The sequence below is a fragment of the Spinacia oleracea genome, chromosome 1 (assembly GCF_020520425.1).
Source record: "Spinacia oleracea cultivar Varoflay chromosome 1, BTI_SOV_V1, whole genome shotgun sequence".
In the NCBI taxonomy this organism is placed as follows: Eukaryota; Viridiplantae; Streptophyta; class Magnoliopsida; order Caryophyllales; family Amaranthaceae; genus Spinacia; species Spinacia oleracea.
In genome coordinates, this window is record NC_079487.1 from 25432767 (window position 1) to 25460749 (window position 27983).

General features: G+C 37.9%; 1 protein-coding gene across 1 annotated transcript; it reads right to left on the reverse strand.

Annotated features, from left to right (window-relative positions):
- Positions 1 to 723: 723 nt before the first annotated feature.
- On the reverse strand, positions 724 to 27867 carry LOC130463357 (uncharacterized). Its single transcript, XM_056832464.1, has 3 exons — positions 27735 to 27867; positions 1875 to 2175; positions 724 to 964 (listed from the first exon to the last, which is right to left on the reverse strand). The coding sequence occupies exons 1-3, from the start codon at positions 27865 to 27867 to the stop codon at positions 739 to 741; spliced, it is 660 nt and encodes a 219-aa protein (XP_056688442.1). The 3' UTR covers positions 724 to 738.
- Between the last annotated feature and the right edge of the window lie 116 nt (positions 27868 to 27983).

Here is a 27983-nt window from a genome sequence, read left to right on the forward strand (position 1 = left end):
AAATCCCCAAATCCTAATTCACAAACCCTAATTTCCTAAACTCAATTCCAAAAATGCCGACAAGAATGAACACAACAGTGTAGTTGTGCTTCCTATGATTTCCTTCCATGTCGGATCATTGGTTTTCGACGGCCGGTGAGAGGAGTTGGTTAGAGTAGAAGCATAGAAGGTAGGTGAGAAGAGAGAGAGAAAAATAACGAGGAAGGTGTGAGAAGGAGAGAAGGTAGGCACTCACAAGCCGCGTTCAGTCAATTTTGAAAGTGTATATATTTTTTTAAGTTTTTTCCTATAACATTTGAAAGCGTTTTTTTAAGGAGCGTTATCATATGTATGAAAAATGACAGGGTATATCGGACAAGCGCTATAATATGTGTATTTATGACAGCGTGTTTTTTATAAGCGCTATAATATGCTATATTTGACATTTTTGACAGCGGAAGGGGGAAAAGCGCTATTAAATAAACGCTATTAAATGATATTTCTGTAGTAGTGAAATGTGTACCTAATATGAATTTATTCTTAACTAAAACCTATTTAATCATGACTAATATAAATGAAACAAAATTGTTACAAAATTGGATATGAATTACATTTCTTTGCAATTTTGTCTCCCTGCCCTGCCCTGCCCTCTCTTACTCCTCTCCATGCCGCCTAGAAGCACCTCAGCAAAGCACGACCAAAGCACCTCCTATGCGTGTGCTCACCACATCACCAACAGCAACACATAACAACTGCAATTCACAATCGCGTCAACTCTAGCAGCCACCGGAATGACAACCAGCACAACACGCCTAGTGGCGCAAGCCTAGCGTCACAAGCCCACACAAACCTCGCGGGGCTTCTGTGTCGCAGCCACCAGAAAGCCACCAGTCGGTCCAATTCTTCCATCAATTCAACATTACTAGATCCACCAGCAGTAGCATAGCCAGAGTTCAGAGTTCCTCTGAATTTGGCACCATAACACCTAAAAAACACCGCAATAACATGTCCAATCAATTAATCACATTAAAAAAACAAAATCAATAAAATTAAAATCAAGAGGTTCATCCGACATTGCGAAAAACACCAGAGAAATCAAAAGCAGGAGCTTCATCCAACATGACGGGACACTAGAGAAATCAAAATCAAGAGGTTCACATTGTTTCCCTAACAAAATGGACACAATGTGTAGAAGTTCAACAAAATCCAAGTGAGCAATGACCTACGGATTCAAAAATCACAAACACCTGAATGAAGAGGTTCACATTGTTTCCCTAACTGTTTGGGTTGTATAGTTCACTATTTTCTGTTAATAGGTAACTAATTAGTTAGCATACGCAACTAATTCATCTGAAAGTTATTAAACAAAAACTAAAACTACCGATATCATAACTAAATAACCAAAATTCTAAACTACAACAACAGAAATGATATGACAACCTGAAAACCTACTAGAATAAACAAAAACGAAAAATAATCCAAAGAGCGAAGTGTTACAAGTACAAAAATGAAAATTCGAACAATATAGCACATATACAGAAGAATCGCACAACAGGAAATGAATCGCCTAAGAACAAATCACGAAAGAACACTAGGTAAAAACAACAAAAATCGGACAAAACCATAACACAAACACAAAATGAAGAAGAATCGCACAATCGGCGAAAAATAGCAAAAATGAAGAACAAAACACGCAAAAACAAGCAGCGAAATTAGAGAAACTCTAGAAGTCACAATAAAACCCTAACATGAACAAAAACCCTAACAATCTACTAACATACAAACATGTAGTAATAAATGGCCAAAAAACTAATACCGAAACTAAATTCAAGTAAACAAAAGAGGAAAATGTAAAAAAAACACAAAATGAAAGTTGAATCGAAAGAAAAACTTACAAAACCGAAGAAACGAAGAAGAAGCAGAGACGTTGAGTCGAGAATTGAAGAAAAAAGAGCAGAATTGTAGGAAACCTCGAGCAGAAGTGAAGACGAAGATGGAAGAAGAAGAATCGGCGGAGAAGATGAAGAACTTTCTCTCTCCTAAATGTGAACAGTGTATTTTGAAAATTGAAATGAGGAAAAAGAAGCGTGAAAAGACTTTTTATAGGGTCCGAATATTTTGACCCGCGAATGAAATGAACTGGACTTGACCCGCGAACACAAACTCGGTATAAGGTGGTCTTACAGGAAAGACCGCCTTATACAAAAGTTTGTAGACTTTTTAATAGATAAAACAAGTGGTCCCATGTCCTTTTAGGGGGTGGGGGGTTGGGGTGTAATTGGGAAATTATTTGTTTAATAAAGTGGTGGGGCATAGTGTTAGGTTATGATACATATGACATTTACATAGATCATGCGGAAACAACCATTAACCCAGGAAACATATTATTTACACATAATCATATAGCATAATTAGATGCATACTCTTTGTTGCGTGCCCTCCCTAGCTGCGCCCGAACCGAACAAGAACAAGTCTTTTAGGACTCCAAGTGTCGTCCCTCCGTAGATAGTCCACAGCACGTCCGGATCCGCCTTAAGATTGACCAACTAGAATCGCCCTTAAGGTACTAGAAAATTTCGGCACTTTTGAGCAAGATGTGTGTTTGATTTTCTCTCAAAAACTCACTTTTGAATACTTTGAAACTTGTGTATAAATTATGACCCCTAGGCCTTTATTTATAGAGTTATGGAAAAGGAATCGTAATCCTAGTAGGATGCGAATTAATTGGAATTAGAATCCTACATGAATTCTATTTAATTAATTTATCCAATTAGGAATAGACATTTAATCATACACTGACTCTTGCAGATTCAGGAATCACGCATGAGCACAAACTCACACACACACGGCAGCCACAAGGGCTGCCCATGCGCGTGCGAGCAGCAGCCCGCGTAGCACGGCCCACGCAGCCGCGGCCTCTTGGCGCGCGCTGGGCCTGCCTTGCGGTAGGCCTGGCCGCTGCCTTGGCTGGGCTTTGTGGCGCGCATGCTTGCTGGGCGATGGCCCCGGCTTCGTGCTGGGCCTTCGTCCGGCAGGCCTCGTCCGATGCTAATTCGTACGATACGCTTCCGATTAAATTTCCATTTCCGGAATCTATTTCCGATACGAACAATATTTAACATTTCCGATTCCGGAATTAATTTCCGTTTCGAACAAATATTTAATATTTCCGTTTCCGGAATTATTTTCCGATTCCGGCAATATTTCCGATTCTGACAATATTTCCGTTTCCGGTAATATTTCCGATTCTGGTAATATTTCCATTTCCAATAATATTTTCCGATACGTACCATGTTTCCGTTTCCGGTAACATCTACGACTTGGATAATATTCATATTTCCGATACGATCCATATTTCCGTTTCCGGCAATATCATCGTTTCCGGAGTATTCATTTCTTGCCTGTGACGATCTTAGCTCCCACTGAAACCAAGATCCGTCGGTTCCGAATATTCATAGATGGAGTATTTAATGCCATTAAATACTTGATCCGTTTACGTACTATTTGTGTGACCCTACGGGTTCAGTCAAGAGTAAGCTGTGGATTAATATCATTAATTCCACTTGAACTGAAGCGGCCTCTAGCTAGGCATTCAGCTCACTTGATCTCACTGAATTATTAACTTGTTTAATTAATACTGAACCGCATTTATTAAACTTAACATAGAATGCATACTTGGACCAAGGGCATTATTTCCTTCAGTCTCCCACTTGTCCTTAGGGACAAGTGTGCATTTCCTAATTCCTTTGTCGCTCGATGCTTGCTCTTGAACATAAGGTAAGAGTTGTCATCCTTATTATGTCCAGAGGTGTTCCTCGGTTTCAGAGTTCAACTGATCAAATAAACAGATAATCATAGCCTATGATTCATCCGAGCACGGCCATGCATTTCACAGTTTCTAGCTCTCCGAGTGGCCTTGTACAACTTTTAAGCATCTCATCCCGATTTATGGGAGGACAATCCCAATCTTGCGATCTTGAGATTAGACTTCGTTTGATAGGTGATTACCTGAGCGTTGCCTTTATAGCCTCCTTTTACGGTGCGACGGTTGGTCAACGTCAAAGCAACCAGTTCTCAAACAAGTAATCTCAAATCACTCAGGTATTGAGGATTTAGTGTCTAATAATTTAATGAAATTTACTTATGACAGACTTTCATCTCTTACAGTAAAGTTTCATAGGTCTTGTCCGATACTAGTCTTCCCAAAGTAAGTATCTATGCAAATGATTATGACATTGCCATGTCCACATAGTTCAAGAAACAGAACTACTAGTCATCTTGCATTCTAATCGTCTAACGTTTTCTATGCGTCCAATTTTATAGAAAACTCCGATTAGGGACCATTTTCAATCTTTGACATTCAAGTTCACTTGATAGACATTTCTTAGTCACAGGACTGGTCCTGACAGTCTATCTTGAATATATTGTCAAATTGAAGGGACTCATCATTTAATACTAAACCAAGATTAAATGGAATATGAAAATACATTTCATATATGATAAATGTTCAACCCCAATGTTTTATAACCATGGGCCTCAAACCCATCTTCTAAAACAATTCATGGAATTCAAAGTTATGCTTGATTTCCAGTGCTACAACGTGAGTGTTGCTTCTCACTTGTTGCATAGGTTTAGTTATCATGCTTTGCCAATCTTAATATCCTTTTCATCGAATGTTCTTCGAGATATGATGATAAGATCTTTTCGAGTTTGTTTATTATGTGATCTAGTCTTTCTTACTTCGATGGTGGTTTTACTCACTTTGCAATGAAGAACCATCAAGTTAGCAGACGTTTTTCTTGCTTCAAGAGTGGTTCTACGCATTTTTCAATGAAGAATCATCAAGCCAGCAGATAGGTGATCTACCCAAGTTCAGTGAAGAACTTTAAACAACCCTGTTTTATTGCTTCTTAGGCAATAATTACTTTTACTTCAACTTTATAGGTTGCTAGTGATGCTTTGTTTGGAATTACTTATCCAAGCAGTTCACAGATATGTGGAATACTCTCAACTATATCTTAGAACATAGAAATCATTATTTTAATTTCCCACGCAACAACTCATGGTCTCCAACCCATGTTGCCATTTCAAAACACGATGCTCTATAGCTCGTCCTTGTCAATGGTTAACTCCAAAGGGGTCTTGCTTGATCCTTTGCCAGTGTTTCTGCGTGTAGCATCAATATTTAGCATATCTTTATTTCCTTGAATCAAGAACTATTCCTATGTACCTTTTCAAGTACCATAAGTATTCTTGATCTCAATCTAGTTGATCTTCACTTAGATCAATAGAGATTGGTATATGTTCGTCATGGCTAAAGTCATACGATACGTTTTTGGCGATCCTCATATTATATCATACATGATAAATTCTTTTGCAGAATAATTCCCAATTGAATTCTATTCATGTAACTTTAGCTTATCTAGTTTCAGTAGATACTAAATTCAGCTAAATTCTTTGACATATAATATAGGTTAAGAATCTCATTTAGACTCTTTGATGTTTAACTTAGTAAATGCTTATACATAGTTCAAACATCCTTTACTTAGATTTATTCACATGGGTCGAATATCTCCAATGGAGACTTTCGTGTTTGATTTAGTAAATGCCATTACTTAATCTAAAACAATATGATAAGATCTTTGTAAATAGATCTTAATACCCAGTATGTACTAAGTTTCGCCATGGTCCATCATTGATGAATAATTTCAAATCTAAGTCATTAGCATTTGAATGTTATTTCACAATAGAGAGATATGTGTGTAATACACATAGGACCAATTAAGTTTTAAGTACTCCCACTAAACTTCTTATATATCTATAAGAATCATGTACATTTTATGAAACTAAAATGCTTATTAGATTCACTTAAAATACAGTTCCAATTCCCAATTGCTTGCTTAAATCTGTACTTAGATTTTATAAGCTAGCTTTCCTTTTCAAGCATCTATTTGGATCCACAAATCCTATGACATGCCATGTACATAGTTTATTCCAACATTTGATTGAGGAATACTTTTTTCATCCAATTGCCATATTTACCAATATGCAATCATTGCTTGAATTATAGACTTGAAGCATTACGATTTTGCATGAGGTTTCAACACAATCCACATTGTGAATTTGCTTGTAACTTTTAGCAACTAATCTAGCTTTGTGTGTGAACACAATTCCATGTTTGATGGTTTTTATCCTTAAAACAAACTTGCAACCAATAGGTGTGAAACTATTCTTGCAAATCAACAAAATTTCAATTTTGTCATCAAAACATTGAGTATGTTTTATGGCCTCTAACCATTTAAAAACATTTGAGTCTATATATGGCCTCTAACCATTTTAGGGAATCTGGGTTTCGTCATAGCTTTCTTACAAGTCACAAACTCATTAATCTACATGATAATAGTTTGACTGCAAGTTGTAGGTTTCTTCACTATTTAATAGAAGAATCTCATAGCTTCATTGACCTGATCTCTATGTTTCTTTACTATCTAATAGAAGAATCTCATAGTTTCAGTGACTTGAATTCTATGCCTACTTGGGTATAGAACATCAAACATTAGAATATCAATAGCCACTTAAAGTCCTTTGAATATTCTGTTCTCCTTGAAGCACTTGTAAAGTCTTCTAAGAGATGTCTATTCTTTAAAGCCACTTCTAAAGTCTTAAAGAATAAGTTCGGATTTTCTGAAGCACTTCGAAAAGCCTCCGGAATGTCCGTTTTATGTTTGTTGTTCGCCTCGAAAACTTTCGAGGTCTATTTTCTCCCACTTGTCATTTTGGAAACGAATCTCCAAAAGGACATTATTTCGAGCAAACAAACATTGTGTTCTCAAAAATTCGTGGTAGAAACAATACCCTTGTGTCTCATTTGAATAAATCACAATGAAACATATATCTATGCTTGGGCCTTAGTTTGTTGAATAACAAACACTAAGCTCCCACTGAGTTTAGGAACTCTTTAGATATATTATGAAAAGATATTCTGGAATTACTTTTCAATAGCTTTGACGAATTTGGTTTAGTTTGGTGGTAGTTGAGCATTTTGTTTTAGAAATTATAGGAAAAGTCTTTATGATTCATCATTGATCGAATCAAGTACTAATTGACTTCGATCATTCCAACGTAGATATGCCATATCTTATGGACCTAGATTGTGAACACACAATCATTGATGATCATATTTGGTCTCAAGTAATCATCAACATGATCTAGCCTAGATCTTTATGATTTCTTGCCAAGTGGATTTTATACTTCTGAATCTTTGAACTAGCCAAACAGATTCAACTTATATCACATTTGAGTAAATAAACCTATATTCACTCAAATCCATGTGAAATAATAAAGTCATAAAACCTTTCTTTAGCTTTGAACTCTATCGTCTAGGTGTTCTAACAATAGTTCATATTCTTTGTTACTTTCAACAAGTAAGACTAGCTTGTCTTAAGTTGATCTAGAAATCAACCAACTTTCAAAAGTCCATCAAAATAGAGCTTATGAATGTTAACTTGTTGATATGGTCTAAGCAACAATGCCAAAGATTTAATGGAACTCAAATCAAGGGTTTGATTTGAACCTAGTAAAGTTCTTTAAAGAGTTGTTTGTTTTAATCAAGCATATTGACTCAACCAGTAATTGACCATTTCATTCAAATAAACAAACAAACAAGCATTGTTTTTGTTCTTCTGAATGTGAGTCTTTCTGTGTTTGAAGCAGAAATTTAGGTATGCTGATTATGGAACAAAATAGCCATTAAGTTCCAGCCTTTGAAAGGTCTCAAAACAAACTAGATGACCCTACAACTAATGTAGCATTGCCATGCTTCATTTCCCACTTGTAGGTCATTAGTGTATCCTAGCTTCCATTATTTGAGTTATTACCGAAGTAAGAACCTCAAGCGGTATATGATACCAAGGAAGTTTGATTGCTAGGTCACTTCTCTTTAAACATAAATTTATAGGTAGAAACGGAATCGTAAATTCCTTTCATTTGTTCCTCGTTTTCCTATTTCTTGTACCCTTTCTTATAGTCTTAAGAATTGAATTCTTTAGTGTTGACTTTTATACTTTGTTAGACATGTCCAATGTCACCAACAAGGTTCTTTACCATTTTAATTTATGTTGAATATTTTGTTTCAACTAGATGATCTTACCAGAAGCTTCTAAAGTTCTCTAAGCATCGATCTATTCGAATGTCTAGGGACTAGACTCATTCGAGAATTAAATGGACAAAGATATTAGGTTGTTAACCATTGGTAAAGCTGAGCGTATTAAACTCAATGCTTTATGATCTCAAAACTACATTGTATTTTGAATTCACAAGCACCAATTGGTTTGCCATTCGATTTTGATATTCGAAAACAACCATAAAAGTCGGTATAAGAAACGTACATTTTAAATTGCTCATTTTCTCTCTTTTCCGTGAATCGTTCTTGGATTCACTACCAATCGAGGAAATTTACTGTTACCTTTCTAAAAGGATTTATTGCAGTGCAAGATATTTAATTATAAACAATAATTAAAACATACATTGAAGCATGCAAAGTCTAAACATTTATCATGAATAATAACTTGAATTTAAAGCAACCATGCAATTCAAACAAGTTATTAGCATTTTATTCGATTTTATTGTTCCGGCAGGTGTGAATAAAATGATTCCAAGATCCTAAAATCATTGAAGAACTAAGCACAGTTTGTCGACTTAATCCTAGAACATCTTAGGTAAGCAAAAGCCTTTTGCTAATAGTCTAGAAACTATTCTTGGTTGATAGGTACGTCTAAGAACTTATTAGGTAAACCTATCGAATTTGCCACGACATAAAAGGACTCCTTACTTATATCGTTGAGTTTCACCAAAACTAACATGTACTCACAATTATTTGTGTACCTTGCCCCTTTAGGACCAATAAGTAACACCTCGCTGAGCGAAAACTATTACTAGATTGATGTAAAGGATATCCAAGCAAGTGTATATTTTGGCATGGCACCTTTTAACTCAATTTTTAAGTTTGGAACTTAAGGCTCTTACTATGTTGGTTAGATTTTAAGTGAACTAAAATCCTTAATCATGCAACATAATCAAGCTTTTGATCTCATGCATTTTAAGACATATTTAAAACAATAAATAACTTAAAACATGCATAAGATATTTGTGATCTAGTATGGCCCGACTTCATCTTGAAGCTTTGACTTCAAAGTCCGTCTTGAAAATCTCCGTGGGAGGCACCATTTTCTTCAAATAGGATAAGCTATAACTAATTACAACTATTTGATGGTACGCAGACCATTTTGAATTGAAAAATAACTTTGGTGCTTTAGACCAATTACATTCAAATTAATGGTACGCAGACCATATTTTCTATCCTATTTGGGCCATACTAGTCACTTCATAACCTGCAAAACAGTACATATACAATATATACCATTCACCCATTCATTATCATGAATGGCCCACATAGCTGGTTAGTAAAACACATTATGCATCACGTAAACATTTGCAGCAATTAATCAAGGGCACCAATAATCTACCAATTATTCAGTCCTTATTAATTCTAATCGAGTTGTTTTAACCTTAAGGATTTGTAGACCTAATCAAGAGTTTATGACTAAAAACGCTCCCACTCAAACCAATAAATTCATATGCTTTACTAATTTTAAACATAAAATTGTATTTCTAGTCTAACCGGAAACATACAAATTTAATTAAAATTTAAAGCTCATATAAATTTATAATTGAATCCAAAAATTTAATTTAATTTCAGTCGCATTTAAATTAATTCATGATTTTAATTTTAGTAAAATAATTAGAATAAATTCCATTTATTATAATTATAATATTCAAAATTAAAATCCAGGAAATTAATTCAAATTATTAATTTTAAAATTAATTAAAATTACGTGAACTGAAATTTTCAAATTAAACATTCAAAACGATCTAATCGTAACGCAAACACCCTACGCGTTGCACGCCCATGGGCCGTACGCACACAGCCATTGCTGGCCATGTGCGCGCAGCCCATGCGCTCGTAGCATAGCTGCTGCTGTCCTATCGCAAGCCTCCGCACAGCGCCCATCGCACGCGAGCTATCGCTCGCAGTGCGCGCGCGCGAGATCGCTCGCTGGGCGCGCTGGCTCGCTCGCTGTGCGCGCGAGCCATCGCTCGCTGGGGCGCGACATCGCTCGCTGGGCGAGCGACATCGCGCGCTGCGCGCGCGAGCAGTGCTGGGCGCAGCGCTCGTGGCACGCGAGCTTGCGCTCGCTGCGCGCGAGGCAGCGCGCGTTGTGGCGCAGCTCGCTTGCTGCCCACACGCGACTGCCTTGGCTCGCCCTTCGCCCATGCCCATTCGTTCATTGCTCGTGGCACACGACACAAGGCAGGGCTGCTGCCTTGTGCTCGTGCACTACGCCCTTGCTCATTGCATTCGTGCCGCACGGGCGACGAGCTCCCTTGCTCGTCGTCGCATGCCCGCATTATACAACACCCCTTAAGGGTAACACGAAGCGTCCATTGCTTCGTGCGTGCAAGTTATATGAACGAATCGCATAAAAATTTAAAATTTATATTTAAAATTAATGACAAATTAATAAATATTATTAATTTCATAATTTTAGGGCGAAAAATCGAAAATTTATTATTCAATTGATTTCCGATTGTTATGGATTCAAGTCTAGGTCATAAAAATTTAAAATTTATCGTAAATTTACAATTTTTATGGTGGTTTTTAATCATAGGTTTCTAATTAAATTACAATTAATTATGAAAATCAAATTAATTCTAAATTATTCTAATTTTCAACAAATTAATCATAATTACAAATTAGATTGCATAATTAACAAGACTAGGCATTCAAACTTGTTAAACATATGCAGTAGGTCAATCAAAAATTCAAGATTTATCAACAAGAATCGCAAATATTTAATTTAACATCTTAAATTTACGAAATTTTGCATTCGAAAAACTAAAACCTTCGAAAAGTCATAGTTAGGCTTCGAATTTGAGAATTCTGGGTTCGGCAGAAAAATATTATTTTTGTCAAAATTTTAGAATGCCTTTTACATGCGGAATTGACACAAAAATCACTCAATTCGGATGAGTAACGAAGAAACTGCCGAAAAACTGCGTACATATAATTAAATAAACGCAATTTGCAATTAATTAACAATTACGAAAATTAATCACCCCTTTTAATTCTTGCAAATTTGTAATATTTAACCATGTTCATGCAATTTAGATTATGAAAATAATAAGGGGCTCGTGATACCACTGTTAGGTTATGATACATATGACATTTACATAGATCATGCGGAAACAACCATTAACCCAGGAAACATATTATTTACACATAATCATATAGCATAATTAGATGCATACTCTTTGTTGCGTGCCCTCCCTAGCTGCGCCCGAACCGAACAAGAACAAGTCTTTTAGGACTCCAAGTGTCGTCCCTCCGTAGATAGTCCACAGCACGTCCGGATCCGCCTTAAGATTGACCAACTAGAATCGCCCTTAAGGTACTAGAAAATTTCGGCACTTTTGAGCAAGATGTGTGTTTGATTTTCTCTCAAAAACTCACTTTTGAATACTTTGAAACTTGTGTATAAATTATGACCCCTAGGCCTTTATTTATAGAGTTATGGAAAAGGAATCGTAATCCTAGTAGGATGCGAATTAATTGGAATTAGAATCCTACATGAATTCTATTTAATTAATTTATCCAATTAGGAATAGACATTTAATCATACACTGACTCTTGCAGATTCAGGAATCACGCATGAGCACAAACTCACACACACACGGCAGCCACAAGGGCTGCCCATGCGCGTGCGAGCAGCAGCCCGCGTAGCACGGCCCACGCAGCCGCGGCCTCTTGGCGCGCGCTGGGCCTGCCTTGCGGTAGGCCTGGCCGCTGCCTTGGCTGGGCTTTGTGGCGCGCATGCTTGCTGGGCGATGGCCCCGGCTTCGTGCTGGGCCTTCGTCCGGCAGGCCTCGTCCGATGCTAATTCGTACGATACGCTTCCGATTAAATTTCCATTTCCGGAATCTATTTCCGATACGAACAATATTTAACATTTCCGATTCCGGAATTAATTTCCGTTTCGAACAAATATTTAATATTTCCGTTTCCGGAATTATTTTCCGATTCCGGCAATATTTCCGATTCTGACAATATTTCCGTTTCCGGTAATATTTCCGATTCTGGTAATATTTCCATTTCCAATAATATTTTCCGATACGTACCATGTTTCCGTTTCCGGTAACATCTACGACTTGGATAATATTCATATTTCCGATACGATCCATATTTCCGTTTCCGGCAATATCATCGTTTCCGGAGTATTCATTTCTTGCCTGTGACGATCTTAGCTCCCACTGAAACCAAGATCCGTCGGTTCCGAATATTCATAGATGGAGTATTTAATGCCATTAAATACTTGATCCGTTTACGTACTATTTGTGTGACCCTACGGGTTCAGTCAAGAGTAAGCTGTGGATTAATATCATTAATTCCACTTGAACTGAAGCGGCCTCTAGCTAGGCATTCAGCTCACTTGATCTCACTGAATTATTAACTTGTTTAATTAATACTGAACCGCATTTATTAGACTTAACATAGAATGCATACTTGGACCAAGGGCATTATTTCCTTCACATAGAAGTGATGGTGGGGTTGAAAAGTTGCCAAAAATAGCAAGTGTATCTCTTAAATAAATACGGCCGGAAAAGGCAAGTGTATCTCTTAAATAAATATGGAGGGAGTAACATTATGAAATCATCTTTTTGCCGAAAAATAATTCCGGGTTGTAATTTAAAATGGATGTATAAGTTGTAATTGACAAAAATACAAATTTGAGGTTGTAATTGGCAAATAGAGAACTTTATTAGGTTGTATTTGGCAAATTTTCCTTTTTAGTAATAGTAATACCGTTGCTTAAATTATTTTGCTTTCGAAATAAATTTCTGAACTTTGATCATTATTTTGCGCATTATTGATGTATTTTTTTTTATACTATGCATACTTAAGAAAAACATTGTTTTCTTTTAGGTAGAGAATTGAAAAGCTTAAGTATTATATAGGGGATTATATATATCTGAAGTCTAGGTATATGGAGTACTAAAGTGTAATTTTTTTATGTGTGGTGAATGGTGATCGATCAATAGAAATATTATTTCATGAACAATCCAAACTAAACACAAAAATTTTAGGAGATAAACCTAATTTAAAATTTGGGAAGTTTTTACAATGATATTAGCAAATTAATGTTGAAGGTCATTTGATTATTTTGTATTTTCTCATGATAGGAAGATAAGGACATAAATACTTTAAGAATTATGTAAAGTTTATCCAAAATGTTTAAAATTGTCCGATTAATGTAAAAGTTATTTATTTAGACAAATTAATTTTTACCACTTTAAAAAACTAAAACTTGTGTTTTACCAACTAAAAAATTTTAAAACTTATTTTTTACCTCCTAAAGATGGAAAAAAAAGATGAAATTGTTATGTGGAGGGTCTTAATTACGGTAATATATCTAATATATTTTTTTTTCTTCTGCGATTTCATGTATTTAGCTCTGTTCACTTCTCCTACTTCATCTTTTAATTGATTCACATGATTTTTTTTTGGGTCATTAATAGAGATGGGTGAAGGAGATAAAAAAAATCGCAGAGAAATTGTATAAAATTGGAGGAAAATTGAATTAGTAAGCCCCACATAACGATTTCATTTTTTTTTCCTGCTTTCAGGTGGTAAAAAAAAAGTTTTAATTTTTTTTAGGTGTTACTCCCTCCATTCATTTTTGTTCTTTCCATTTCTATTTCGGGCGTTCCTATATGTTCTTTCCGTTTCTATTTTTGGACATGACTTTTTACTATAAATTTTCCCACCATCTACACCTGGTTATCGGGCGGGGCGGGTCAGGGTCGGTGCGGGTCAAAAGAGGGTCGGGTATTAAAAGGGTCATTTTTAGCGGGTCGATAATGGACGGGTCAAAAGCGGGTCGCGGGTCAATAGCGGGTCATTAGTGGGCGAGTCAATAAACGAGCAATGAAAAATGAAAAACAAAAGAGCCATGTGCAAGTACAAGTAAATACGAAGCTATACACGTAATTTTTTGTATCATTACTATTTTAATTTTCAAAATAATTGTAGTATAAGTTTGACCCTATAATGACTCTGTCCAATAAAAGCCTTGTCCAATAAGAGCCCTGCCCAATAAAAGCCCTATTAACTTGACCCTATCCCTATATCCATTGGACTACCCTGTCCAATAACCAGGTCTACCACCATCCCTTATTTAATTCATTCACATTTTTCCATTCACCTATCCAACCCCAGTTTTATGATTTTTATTACTTTATTAAAATATCTTCTCTCTCCTTCCTTTCTTTATTACTTTCCTTCACTACTTTATTACTTTCTCTTACCCTCAGTCATTACTCTTAAATTGGAAATAGTATTGATTGATCGAATAGTTTTCTTTTCACTTTCATGATGAACCTAGCTTGTCCTACATTAATATATGATTGATTATAACTCCAAATTGTATTGTTTGGTAATGTAGGTGCAACCAGCCCGCCTTGATGAATTCAGGTTTGGCAAGTTTGGCAAACAGTATTCTAGACATGGATTATACCAAGCCGCGAAACATTACTATGAGCGATTGGAGCCAACCATCCTTGACTTTACCACAGGCTCTCTACGCTGCCATCGACGCCTTCCTTTCTTTCGAGATTGGCAGACGTCTCGCCGCCGAGCAGTTTTATTAAGAGTTTTATTATTTCTATGGTCTAATAACATCTCTCACTTTTCCCATACAAATTCAAGAAACTAAACTATATTTTTGAGTTTATTTGCATATACAAATTCTGAGTTTATTTGCATATACGAATTCTGGAGTAAGAGTTAACTTAAAATGCTTAAAATTTAACCTTATATATGTAAAGTTGTCTCTTTTTTGGTGATAAAATTTTTCGTTTTAATAAAAATTATTTCTTGAAAATCACTAATAATGTATAAAACTAATCATTTAACTCTTATACTCCCTCCGTATTTTTTTAAGAGATACACTTGGTTGGGCACGGGTCTTAAGAATAATAAAAGAAGTGGGGTTGGGGTAGATATTTTAATAAATAAGTACATTGGGGACCATGTCCTTTTGAACAAGTGGAGGTGGGGGTGGGGTGGGTGTAGTTGTAAAATTATTTTTAATTGGATGGTGGGTCATAAAGTGTAGTAATGTTGGGGTGGGTGTAGTTGTAAAATTATTTTTAATTGGATGGTGGGTCATAAAGTGTAGTAGATATATTATTTAATTAGGTGGTGGGGTTGATAAGTTACCAAAAATGGCAAGTGTATCTCTTAAAAAAATACGGCCGGAAAAGGCAAGTGTATCTCTTAAAAAAATACGGAGGGAGTAATGTTTATCTATCAACATTTTTTATAACAGAAAATTTAACCAAAACATATTAAAAGTTATATAAAAAAACTAGGTAAAAGTTACAAAAAAAATTGAGTAAAAATTATTTTGGTGTACAATAAATTTATTGTACACCTTGTGCGTGCAAAATGTTTTGATTTGCATAATCAAATAAAATATCTTGATCAATTATGTTCCTTCTATACCAAAAAATAAATAAATAAGTAGTTATGTTGGTAGAAATAAAGACATAACTAGCTAGAGAGAGCGTTTTAGAATTAAATGATCTCTATTATATAAGCTAAGAGGGGAGGGTTATTTTCGTAATCACGTTTTTGGTGTTGTGAGGGGGTCGAAAAATCACGAGGCTAATGCGTGACTCGTCCCTTGTGGGTGTGACGCTTCTTTTTGTCAAATCAAGTGTAATTGGATTTCCTGTGAGTTTACACCCAATTGACTAGTAATATAGGAGTCGCCATTCAGTTTTTAACGACAATGAGAAAAACTGACAAAACCCGGTTATCGTGACATAAAGGGAGTGCAATTATGTTTGACCACGACGGCCATAGGTTCCCTTGTGATCCCTGATGTCGGGATCTCTCAACGTACACCCGCAGGGTAGAGATTGAGGGTTCGGGGGACTGTAACTACCGAGAGGAGTACTCGCTCGTCGATAACTCCAGAGGCAGGATATCCTTACTAGCTCAGCATAAATAATTGAAGGGATATGCGTTAACTATTAAACTAATCTGAGTTGATTTTAACAATATGCACATATAATACTAGATCGAGCGCGATTATCTGATTTAGATTGTATTAAGGGACCTAGCATGACAATCCAATTTCCCAAAAATATTATCTTTATTAGGCGTGATAGAACAATCAGATTTAATTAGTTTAACAGTTCATAAAAGGGTGAGGAAATCAATTAAATCATGGAAAAGGGACACATTACGACGCGCCCTTGAGAGGTGCGTCACGGTTCTCAGAAAACTAACCACTTTGACTTTGCTATTTCTCCTTTTATTTAACGAATCTCAAGATACGGGACAGGATACGTTATGTTCGATTTTTGGATCGATTGCGACAGAACGCGTGATCAATTTCGCAGCGTGAGGCTTAGGCTTAGGGGTTGGAGTCAATACTCAGAATAATCATTGTGTGTTGGTTTCACGTCGAATTTAGAGCTGTATTTATAGGGAAGAGTTTGTGGAAAGATAGAATTTTAGAGCTCTAATCCACGAAGAATTAGGAAAGAACACGTCCCAGGTAATTTCAGCGCCTAGAGCCAGGCGTTGAAAATAGGGTCTGGGCTATTTTCTTAGTCAGATTCGGACTCTAAGAATCCGGAGTGTTCGAGACTTGTTCGAGTCTTTTAGTGCGTATTAATTTTATGACGGGATGCGTCTGGGCCCGTTACGAACTCTAGGCTCGTTAGGATTTTAATTAATACGTAACTCTTATTTTTGAATCATATTAGGAATAGGATTCCTCTCACAATTTCTATCTCATTTAGGATTTATGTTGGAGTGCAACACCTAATTCTGACAGGTTTCTATCTTTTATGACTTGCCACTTTTAACAACTACCCATTACGGCAGTTACTATTTTTAGCAGGTTTCCATAAATAGCAGGTTTCGAGTGAAATGAAAAGGGGGATTAAGACTAGGGGCGGATCCAGAAATTTATAAATGGGGGTCCAAAAAAAATTTATGATTTGCTTTCTAATTTCTCATATTTGCTCTATTTAGGGGGTTAAAGTTGAGACGTAAGTAGGCGAAATATTAAAAACACCAAAATAAAATATATATAGGATTTAAGAACATATTTTTTGGGTCTTCATAACAATAAAATTAACTCAACACCTAGTCCAAATTTCAACAATAACTTGGGGATACTGATTTAAAATGGAAAAAACGAGTTTTTCATATTTGAATGAGATTCACTTTATTACGAAAATTGCCCCCGAACGCATAGCACACAAAGACACTAATAAAAAAAAAGGAACATCATTCTTAACGGTTATGGGGCATTATGCTATTGTATACGGGTTGGGGAATTAATTAAGCCGCTAAGTCTAAGAAACATGCAACTATAAGTCTATAAAAGTGATTTTTTTTTTTTTTGGTGTGTTTTGGTGAAAGCAAAATCATGAACCATAGGGAATAAAAAAGAATTAAAAGACAAAAAGAAGGGGAAAAAAATATTTAACATCTTTTTGGGAGGAATCGAACCAAGACCAATTGTGTAACATACTAGTCAAGCAACCATTATGCTACAAGTATATTTCATTGTCATGAATGTAAGTTAATTATATATAACTTAACTATTTCAAGTGTAATTAATTACCCCAATATCAAATTTACAATTTTTTTCCCAAAAATAATGGGGGTCCCTATGGACCCCATGGGGTCTACATAGGTCTGCCCTTGATTGAGATTCGTTATTATATAGGAGATGCGTTGCCAACTGGAGATTTATGTTCTCATCATCGAACCTTCCCTTTCGGGAATGGGGACGAAAGTAGGTTTCTACAGTTAGCCCCCACTTTGACTGAGTCTTGGAGTAAGACGATGGTCAAAGTATTAGACGGAGTGTGTCACACAAGTCATGGCGACCTGTTTTTGCGAGGGTCTCACGAGCCCCCGAGTGATAACATTTGACTTAAGGGTCATCACTTGAAGTGTCGACATATCCCTCACGTGTCATTGGGATTTATCAACGGATAGTATAGAAACTCCCTCACTTTGTCATTGGGAGTAGCTACAAATGTTTTCGAAATCAAAGCTATAAAGTGTAATTGGGCCTGGCCAAGCCTAATCACAAGGTAAAAATGTTTTAAAAGATTCTCATTTTCATGGTTAGCTAAATGAGAAAACCCCCTTGTTTTTATGGGACGTAAAACGAAGGAAAATCCAGCACATCGTTCTTTTTTGGAAAAACGGAAAACCAATCCTTAAATTTTTTGAAAAAAAGGAAAACTACTCACATCGTTCTTTTTTGGAAAAACGGAAAACCAATCCTTTAATTTTTTGGAAAAAGGGAAAACCAGATAAAGTTATCGCTGCAGCGACTAAGGACCTGCGCGGTTAGTGGCGCAGACCGCGCCGGCTAAAGATGGCGAGCCTGTCCGCTAAGGGTGGATGCCCCGTCCGATTGAAGTGGACGAATCTGTTTTGAAATTTGAAAATAAGGACCTACGCGGTTTGTGATGTAGACCCCGCCGGCTGAAGATGGCGAACCTGTCCGCTAAGGGTTGACACCCCGTCCGATAGAAGTGGACGAATCTATTTTGAAATTTGTTTGTGCATTTTTGAAAATAAGGACCTACGTGGTTTGTGACGTAGACCCCGTCGGCTGAAGATGGCGAGCCTGTTTCATTTTGTTTTTGAAGATTCTATTTTTTCGAAAACTGAGGACCTGCGCGGCTAGTGACGCAGACCCCGCCCGCTGAGGGTGGGCGAGCCCTGTCCGCTGAGGGTGGACGTCCCTGAATTCGTTTTTTCGATTTGGAACTCGCGTGGTTCGTGACGCGACTTTGCCAACTGAAGATGGGCAAGTTCCTATTTTTTGTTCATCGTGATTTCTTTTGAGAACTTCTTTTATTCATTCTTGCAAGAGAGAATTCTTTCGAGGGATGCTCGGACTTAGTTGTAACCTGAATGTGGGTTGACAACGGGCTTAGACGGATCTTTGTCATGTGGTCGTCTTCTTTTGTGGTTTTGAGCTAGTCTTTACAGCTCGATTTTTGCCACCACTTGGTCTTTTGATCGGAGGACCATGTACAAGTGTCAACGGCGACCTTTATTCTGAGGTCGAAATCTGTTTTATCTTTTGAGACATCCAAACACGGGACTTTGTACAACGTAGTTTGGGAATATTGTTTTAACTTTGCATAACATATATTTTCTTTCGAGCCCCCAAGCACTCGTGCTTGACGGTCATTTCTTGTCAAAGAGGTTCCTTGGGGATACGCATTTTGTAATGTCCTTGATCGTGTTTGGGATTGTGCTCGTTAGTGCGAGCGATCTTTGTAGTGGTGTGCTACTTTTAACAAAGCCGTGAGGTGCGACTTTCAGTAAAGAAATCGGTAATTTTCGAGTCGAACGGATACAGCAAGGCCCTATAGAAGCCAGAGCTGTTTTTGGGCCTGGGCTCATTTTCGGCGCCCAGGCCTGGGCGTCAGAAATAATTAACGCCCAGGTGGGGCGTTGAAAATGTTGTTTGGGCTGGTCTTTTGATGACACAGTTGGCCTCTTGTTCGTTCGCTTATTTCACTTGGAAATTCTACGTATTCTCTTCTCTTTTGTTTTTCTTTATTTTTGGAACGTAGAATTTGGAGATAACAATGAGTTGAGTGATCGTGATGATTTCTCGAGAAGCCGTAGCCGATTGGTGGACTACGGTGTTTGTCGCTTTGGGCGTTTATTTAAAGAAATTGTTGCTCTTAAGGCGTACAGTTATTGCAATAGTTGGGCGAGTCTATATGGCCCGAGGAACATACCTTGAGACGTAAGACTTTGATCGCTCTTGTTGTTATTTTGAACGTATATATTTTTTTCCTTTTGAACGCGTTCGTGAATGTTTGATACTTAAAATGATGTATGTGCGAACGAGCGTTCATAGAATGGCCGTTGCGTGCGGTCCATTAATCAGTTCGCTTGAATTTTTTTTTTTTTTTTTATAGCAATGACTGATTTTGAATAGTTTGCTTAGAAGCTTGATAGGGTTCAGGACCATTCATGAAGTGGGCTCAAGCATCGTGCACTTTCGATCGTTCAAACATTTACTTCGAGATTTTTTTATTTTTTCTATGGTCGTTTCGTAGCTTGGAGCCCCCAAGTATGCATGTTGGGATGCTTCCTTTTGGGCGTACGATTTTGTAGGTTCTTTCGAGAAAGATGCCTTGGGGTTCCGCTCGTTTAGTTGCGAGCTATCCCTTCTATGGTAGGTAATATTTCACTACCTTTAATCCTTAATGTAGAAGTCGTGTGGCTTGCATTTTGAATTTGGGCGATAAGTAGTCTTTGCCTCTTTTACACATGCTCTTGGTCGTGCCCGTATTAGTGCAATATGCCTTACTCTCTTTTTTTTAGACTTGTACCGTGGGATGGTTGAACTTATGGTGCGACGTAGGCTTGTGTGGCCTAACAACGTGTCTTAGAACATTCCTCCAGGTGTTGGGATATCATTATTGTTTTTTGCATAGGAGTACTTCATCACGCCTCGTTCAGGTGCTCGAACAAGTGTAGCACCTTCTGCGTGGGTGTGCACGGCTTATTACTTCGTTCGATGCGAGGATTCATAGATGTTTCTTTCTTGTTTTTATGCCTGGGAAAAATTTGGCAAGCAGAGAGAATCAGCGCCCGGGCTGGGGCGTTAAAGATATCGGCGCCCAGCTTTGGGCGTTGAAAATGATTTTTGGGCGGAATTTGACAGTTTTTTATCCTTGATTTTTCTTTCGCTTTTGCTTTGGAATGACGTAGACTATGTAACGGGCGCTTATAGGGCGAGCGTTATGTGCAGTTGTTTGATAGGAGTTTTGGTGACTCGCGATTTTCAGTTACCCTTGTTAGTGGGGTGACTTTATATATTCTAAGTAGTGCTTAGAATTTGGGAGGGGTTGTAATCATTCTAAGGTTCGTTTTACACGATTAAACCTTAGGATTGTGCCCCTATGACATATGTATAGAATTAGCGTCGAGAATTTGCGATAAAATCGTCATTTCAATCAATTTTAGAGTGTTTTTCTCAAGCCCCCAATTGTAGCTACGGGATTGGCTTGGTGCTATAATTCTTGGCATACGTTTTTATGCATTCATGGTGACATGGATCATGAATAGTTTGAATCAGACTCGTTTAGTGCGAGGTATGTTCGAGTAGTGATTTGCTACTTCTCTTGTAAATGTCGTATTGTGCGACATTGCCATGGTCAAGGTAGTCACATGTTGAAGTGTGCCTTGACCAAAAGTTAGGTGCCTTTCTTTACCCATAATCATATTTAGAAATCTTTTTGACTCACTTGTAACATCGAGATAAACGCATACTTAGCTTAAACCAACGACATTTTATTATGTTCGAAGAAGTTCTTGAAAATTATTTGAAATCCGAGTCCTACTGTGTACAATCCGAGGTGTCTAAGTATGTTGACTTATAGAACAGTTCGTACAGGATTACATGAGTGAATCAAAATACTGTTATGGTTTTTGGAATGCTGTCTAAGGATTTGCTGGGAGCCAGGGTGCAGGCGTCAAGATATTACTTGTGCCCGTGTGGCACATGCTTTAGGCTTTTAGGGCCATCTTTTCCAGAATTGCGGGAATATAAACCGCTTTCAAATTGACTTAGATTTACTTGGTGTATGTCTGTACAAAAGGTCAAGGTATACTTAGTTCTTTCCCTAGCTCTTTCATTTCAATCTTTTAGCCCCCAGTTGCTATTATGTCTTCCCATTAATGATGCTTTCAGATTTCGATTTTAGATGCCCGTGTCATATGTTTGAGTAGGGTGAGCCTTGGTTAAGTGCCAAGTCCTATTGACAATGTCTGATTTTTTCAAAAGGGGATTCGCAAGCATTTGAATTACCAGGAACGGGTGCCCTGAGTTCGAAGGAATGATGGGGCGATGCCGTAGGAAAATCCTCTTTATTGCAAGCTTACTGCCTTTACTACTTGTTGGCGATTATGACTGTGCCTAGTGGTGAAAGAAGGTCTTTAAGTGAGTTACTTTGCTTTAGGGAGGGTCAAGTCGAGTACTTTAGAGGTCATGGACGCTCGCGCTAGCCCCCATTCAATTGAGGCAAAGCGATCTTTTGAGTATTGGCTAAGTGCCTAGGAGTGTGAGTGCTCCTTTTGGCAAGGGTATGTGCCCTTATTATTTTTCGATGTGTGCTCATTTTGGCATTTTGATGACTTGGATTCTTCCTTTGACTTAAATTTTTCTTTCGACTTGGATTGCAAGTAATTAAATTTCAACAAGGGACTTTATTTTTATTCTTCTCATTCTATGGGCTTTAACATTTTTGCAAATTGGTTGGACCGAATCATGGATTGCCTACGTATCCGCCTTAAATAGATTTAATTTGGAATCAGGTCTTGCGTAGTTCTTAGAAAATGGTTTCTTAGAATGCCGATTTTAAACAAGTACGTTCGAGTGGAACCGTGATGTTTGAAATAAGGTGAAATAAGTGTACGAAAATTTTGGAGCGTGCGTATTTTGCGTATTTTATACGATCTTCTACCCCCCAAGTGTTCGTTATTCTTCCGCATGTATATAGGAAAATATACGAACACTTTTAGGATTTGGGAGTTGAAAGCAAGAACGGCGCCCAGGGCTGGGCGTTATTATTTTCGGCGCCCAGGGCTGGGCGTTGAAACTTCGTTCTGGGCTGCCTTTTTTGCGCTGCTCCTTTTCGTTTTGTGCCAAATATTTGCGAATCTTTTTTTTTGCGCTAAATGCTTCTTTTGCTTTTTTAAATGCTTCTTTTCTTTTTTTTGTGCGCTTTTGCAAAGTTTTTTTTTTTTTTTTTTTATAATTATTATTTAATTTTTTATTTTTTTTACGTTAAGCGTAGAACGTACTCTTCATTTGTTTTTTTTATTCGTGACTCAAGACGGCTTGAAAGACGGGTCGAATGAGATAGGATAATTTGTATACGTATTAGTCAAGCATGAGGATTACATCTGCTGGGACTCACAATTTGCAGCCTCGTGCTAGTGTCATGAGTTTACATCAACCTAGGCCAATGAGTAGTATGGGGACGGCTCAAGGATGTATCCAAATAAGTTATATGGTTATTATACTAATGGTGGTGTAAGAGCAGGTTTGGGCTTTGGAAATAATGGGTATGACGCACGTGTCAATGGCCGTCCGTGGTTTGCAGTTGACAACAAGTTCAGGAACAAGAGTCGAGGTAATGGTTTCTTGGGTTATGGCAATGAGAACATAGATGGGTTAAATGAGCTGAACAGGGGCCCCAGAGCGAAGTCGTCTAATAACATAAGGATTGGAAAGGGTAGACATTGTAGAACTTTATGTAGTTTTTGTGACATGATTTGGTTTGGTTGACTCAATTCGTTTCCTTCGTTTACTTGGGTAAACGTTGCACTTTGGGAGGTACGGGATAAGTATTCCATGGCTCGCTCTTTTCGCTCTCCCTTTTCTCTTTCTCTTTTTTCTTTTTTTGCTTGGGATTTCTCCCCTTTTTTTATTTGGGCTAAAAGGTAGATGGTTGTGGTCTTTGAGTCACGAGGCGAGACTGAGTGAGCCTCGTTTGGTAGGCCTATAGTGGACCTCTAATTTTAGTAGGCCTAGGGTGGACCTTTAAATTGTCTTACTTTGCAAGCGTATTTAGTCGTTTCTTAAAATGTGCAAATAGCGTAGATTCAAAATGTTGTTTTTACTTTATTGAAATTTAACGAAAGAATTACATTGAAAATAATTTTTTTCTTCTTTTCAGATTCCAGTTTTCGGGATTTAATTGGAAGTTGTGATTTAGACTCGAACTTTCATTAATTTTTCTGATTATAACCCGTGTAGGAATATAAGGAGGTGGCCTAGACTCAAAATAATGACGTGGCGTAAGCCTATAATACTTGACCAAGCAACTTTCCGACTTAGGCTAATTGGACCATAACTTTCATTGGTTGACACTTTAGATTCTAACCCTTGGGTGTTCATTTGTCATGCGCCATTTTTCTTAATGTTGGCAAGGTAGTTAGTTGGGGAGATCGAATTTTTATTTTGGCAAGACTAGAATCATTAGTGCGGCTTCCCTCTTAGTGTGTATTGCTTTACCCCAATGGTAGTCTCATGGCATGCTGATTTGGGTATTTTCATGGTTCGTCATGTTGCATTCATGGAAAATCTTTTAGTCCGTACTTAGGAGTACTTCAAGGAGCGAGTGGCTCGAGTGGACTATGATAGTCGTGACCCAATGTGATCATAAGCCTTGAGGCCATTAAATTTTTTTTTTTTGCCAATGGTATTGACACCTTAGGCTCACTTTGGGGGTTGTGCGACTATGCAGGAATGATTTTCAGAATGTGAGAGTTTCCATTTTGCAAATACTTGAATTACATAATATATTCTTTATATTGGTGAGAGAGAGTATTGAGGCCGTAGATTCTTAGCAAGGGATGACAATTACATATGGGTGCTTATTGATTTAAATGTTAGGAAGGGAGACTCAATATGTTTTAACCTTTTAACTTGCAGAACGACACCAAGCACCAGGACCGATTCTATGAATAAGACCACTAAGACTTAGGATTTAGATTGTACTTTGGCATAGCCTAGTCTAGTCTCGGATTTATTTATTTTTTATTCGAACATTATTTTTTCTTGAAAACTTTATTCGAACATCATTTTTTGAATACTTTGCCCATGTGACATCCAAGGTTATTTTAGTTAGCATGCACGGTTTTGGTGCCGAACATTGTCGTCATAGGAGGCCTAACAACGACACAAAGAGTTATTTGTTTTTATAAGTCGCTTTTAGAATCGAGTGCCTTTTCATACGCCCTCGTAGAAAATTTGCGAATTTTTTACTGCTACGTATTTTTATGCGCGGGCACCGAGGCTGCTGTGCCTGACCAAAAGGCCAGGCAGCAACTTCAGCGCCCAGCGATGGGCGTGAAAATTATTGGCGCCCAGCCAGGGGCGTTGAAAATGCGTCCCTGGCTGGTGATCGTTTTTCGTTTGCGTATATCTTTTCGTTTATGCGACTTTGATTTTGCGTGCTTGCCTAATAACGTCCTTTACGCGTTGTGCAGCGTTTGTGGGATTCGTTACAGGCCATCCCGAGCGTCGCTCATTTTTGTGGCGATCGTTCGGGTTTGCGGAACACGTATCTTGGTATAACTCTTTGGCCAATTGGTTTATGAATGTTTGGGCAATTTTTAAGGTCGTTGGTTTTCTAGCATTGTTTGTCACACACAATCACATATTTCGCTACACATAACTAACATTACATCATGAGGAAATAATAATATGTCATGTAGTTTATGATAGGCTTCTATGGGTAGTGTTTGCGCCTGGCTTGGTACCGCTTGTATCGCAGATCCAACACATGCCCCGGTCGAGGTAGTGTCTTCAACAGACGAATTTCGCTCAAAAGGCCAATCACGATGTAAGCCAAGGGGGCATGCACCAATGAGAGGGACCTAATGGGCGAGCGATTGGGTTTGGGACGGGTGTACTACTAGCAAAAGTGCCGAGTGGAAAACATTCGAAGCGTATGCACCCCCCGGTTGGCGATGGGTATCCTTAGTCCAAACTCCCTGAGGGAGCCAAGATTCGTTATGCGGTTCTGCCCGTTCACATTAATATGCTGATTTTCAGGTCGTCCCAACTTGATGGGGAAATAAACGCGGGGTAGGATCGTTTCACCCTTCGGCTATTTTGATTACCTACGAGCACGAGTATTTTGTTAACTCCCCAGTGGAGTCGCCACGGTGAGGGGGTCGAAAAAGCACGAGGCTAATGCGTGACCTCGTCCCTCGTGGGTGTGACGCTTCTTTTTGTCAAATCAAGTGTAATTGGATTTCCTGTGAGTTTACACCCAATTAACTAGTAATATAGGAGTCGCCATTCAGTTTTTAACAACAATGAGAAAAACTGACAAAACCCGGTTATCGTGACATAAAGGGAGTGCAATTATGTTTGACCACGACGGCCATAGGTTCCCTTGTGATCCCTGGTGTGGGGATCTCTCAACGTACACCCGCAGGGTAGAGATTGAGGGTTCGGGGGACTGTAACTACCGAGAGGAGTACTCGCTCGTTGATAACTCCAGAGGCAGGATATCCTTACTAGCTCAGCATAAATAATTGAAGGGACATGCGTTAACTATTAAACTAATATGAGTTGATTTTAACAATATGCACATATAATACTAGATCGAGCGCGATTATCTGATTTAGATTGTATTAAGGGACCTAGCATGACAATCCAATTTCCCAAAAATATTATCTTTATTAGGCGTGATAGAACAATCAGATTTAATTAGTTTAACAGTTCATAAAAGGGTGAGGAAAGCAATTAAATCATGAAAAAGGGACACATTACGACGCACCCTTGAGAGGTGTGTCACGGTTCTCAGAAAACTAACCACTTTGACTTTGCTATTTCTCCTTTGATTTAACGAATCTCAAGATACGGGACAGGATACGTTCTGTTCGATTTTTGGATCGATTGCGACAGAACGCGTGATCAATTTCGCAGCGTGAGGCTTAGGCTTATGGGTTGGACTCGATACTCAGAATAATCATTGTGTGTTGGTTTCACGTCGAATTTGGAGCTGTAGTTATAGGGAAGAGTTTGTGGAAAGATAGAATTTTAGAGCTCTAATCCACGAAGAATTAGGAAAGAACACGTCCCAAGTAATTTCAGCGCCCAGGGCTGGGCGCCGAAGATTTCGACGCCCAGAGCCAGGCGTTGAAAATAGGGTCTGGGCTGTTTTCTTAGTCAGATTCGGACTCTTAGAATCCGGAGTGTTCGAGACTTGTTCGAGTCTTTTAGTGCGTATTAATTTTATGACGGGATGCGTCTGGGCCCGTTACGAACTCTAGGCTCGTTAGGATTTTAATTAATACGTAACTCTTATTTTTGAATCATATTAGGAATAGGATTCCTCTCACAATTTCTATCTCATTTAGGATTTATGTTGGAGTGCAACACCTAATTCTGACAGGTTTCTATCTTTTATGACTTTCCACTTTTAACAACTACCCATTACGGCAGTTACTATTTTTAGTAGGTTTCCATAAATAGCAGGTTTCGGGTGAAATGAAAAGGGGGATTGAGATTCGTTATTTTATAGGAGATGCGTTGCCAAGTGGAGATTTATGTTCTCATCATCGAACCTTCCTTTTCGGGAATGGGGACGAAAGTAGGTGTCTACAGGTGTCCCCCAAGGATTTTACTAAACTACCTTCTATGTTATTTAAGCATAACTATTAATGAAATTAATGTAAATATGTGAGGATTTGTAATCCTTTCGTATCTCATGTAATTAGATAGGTGATTATTCGTTACCTAAGTTATAACCTATAATTACGTAGATTAGTTTGTATATATGTTGACTTATGTCATTCTCATCGATCAAGGAATATCGTCCAATCTCTATTATATAAGCCAGCTCCTGAGGGCATTATAGTAACACCACTTTTGGTGTCCACCATGTAAAAGACTAAAATAGCCCCAAATCGTTAACTTTGAACCCTAAGCACTTCACTCATCTTCGCTGCATCACTCATCTTTCTTTCTCCTCTCTTCACTCACCACCCTCTCTCTCCTCTGCCCACCACCTCTCTCTCTCCTCCGCCTACCACCCCTCTTTACTCCCCTCAAGTCGAGAGACTTCTCTGTCTTCTCCGACAATGGCGACGACGATGGTCAGTATGAAATGGACGATCTCAAACTTCAGTTCTCTCTCATCTATCTCTCTCCCCTCTTTCGATCGATCTTTCTGCATTTCTCAAGGTTAATTTTAATTATTCCTCAATCGATCTTCCTTGAATATTCTATTCTATTTAACGATTTTTATGATTTCCCGCATCGTTTATTTTGCTCAGTTTGTCGATTTGTTTG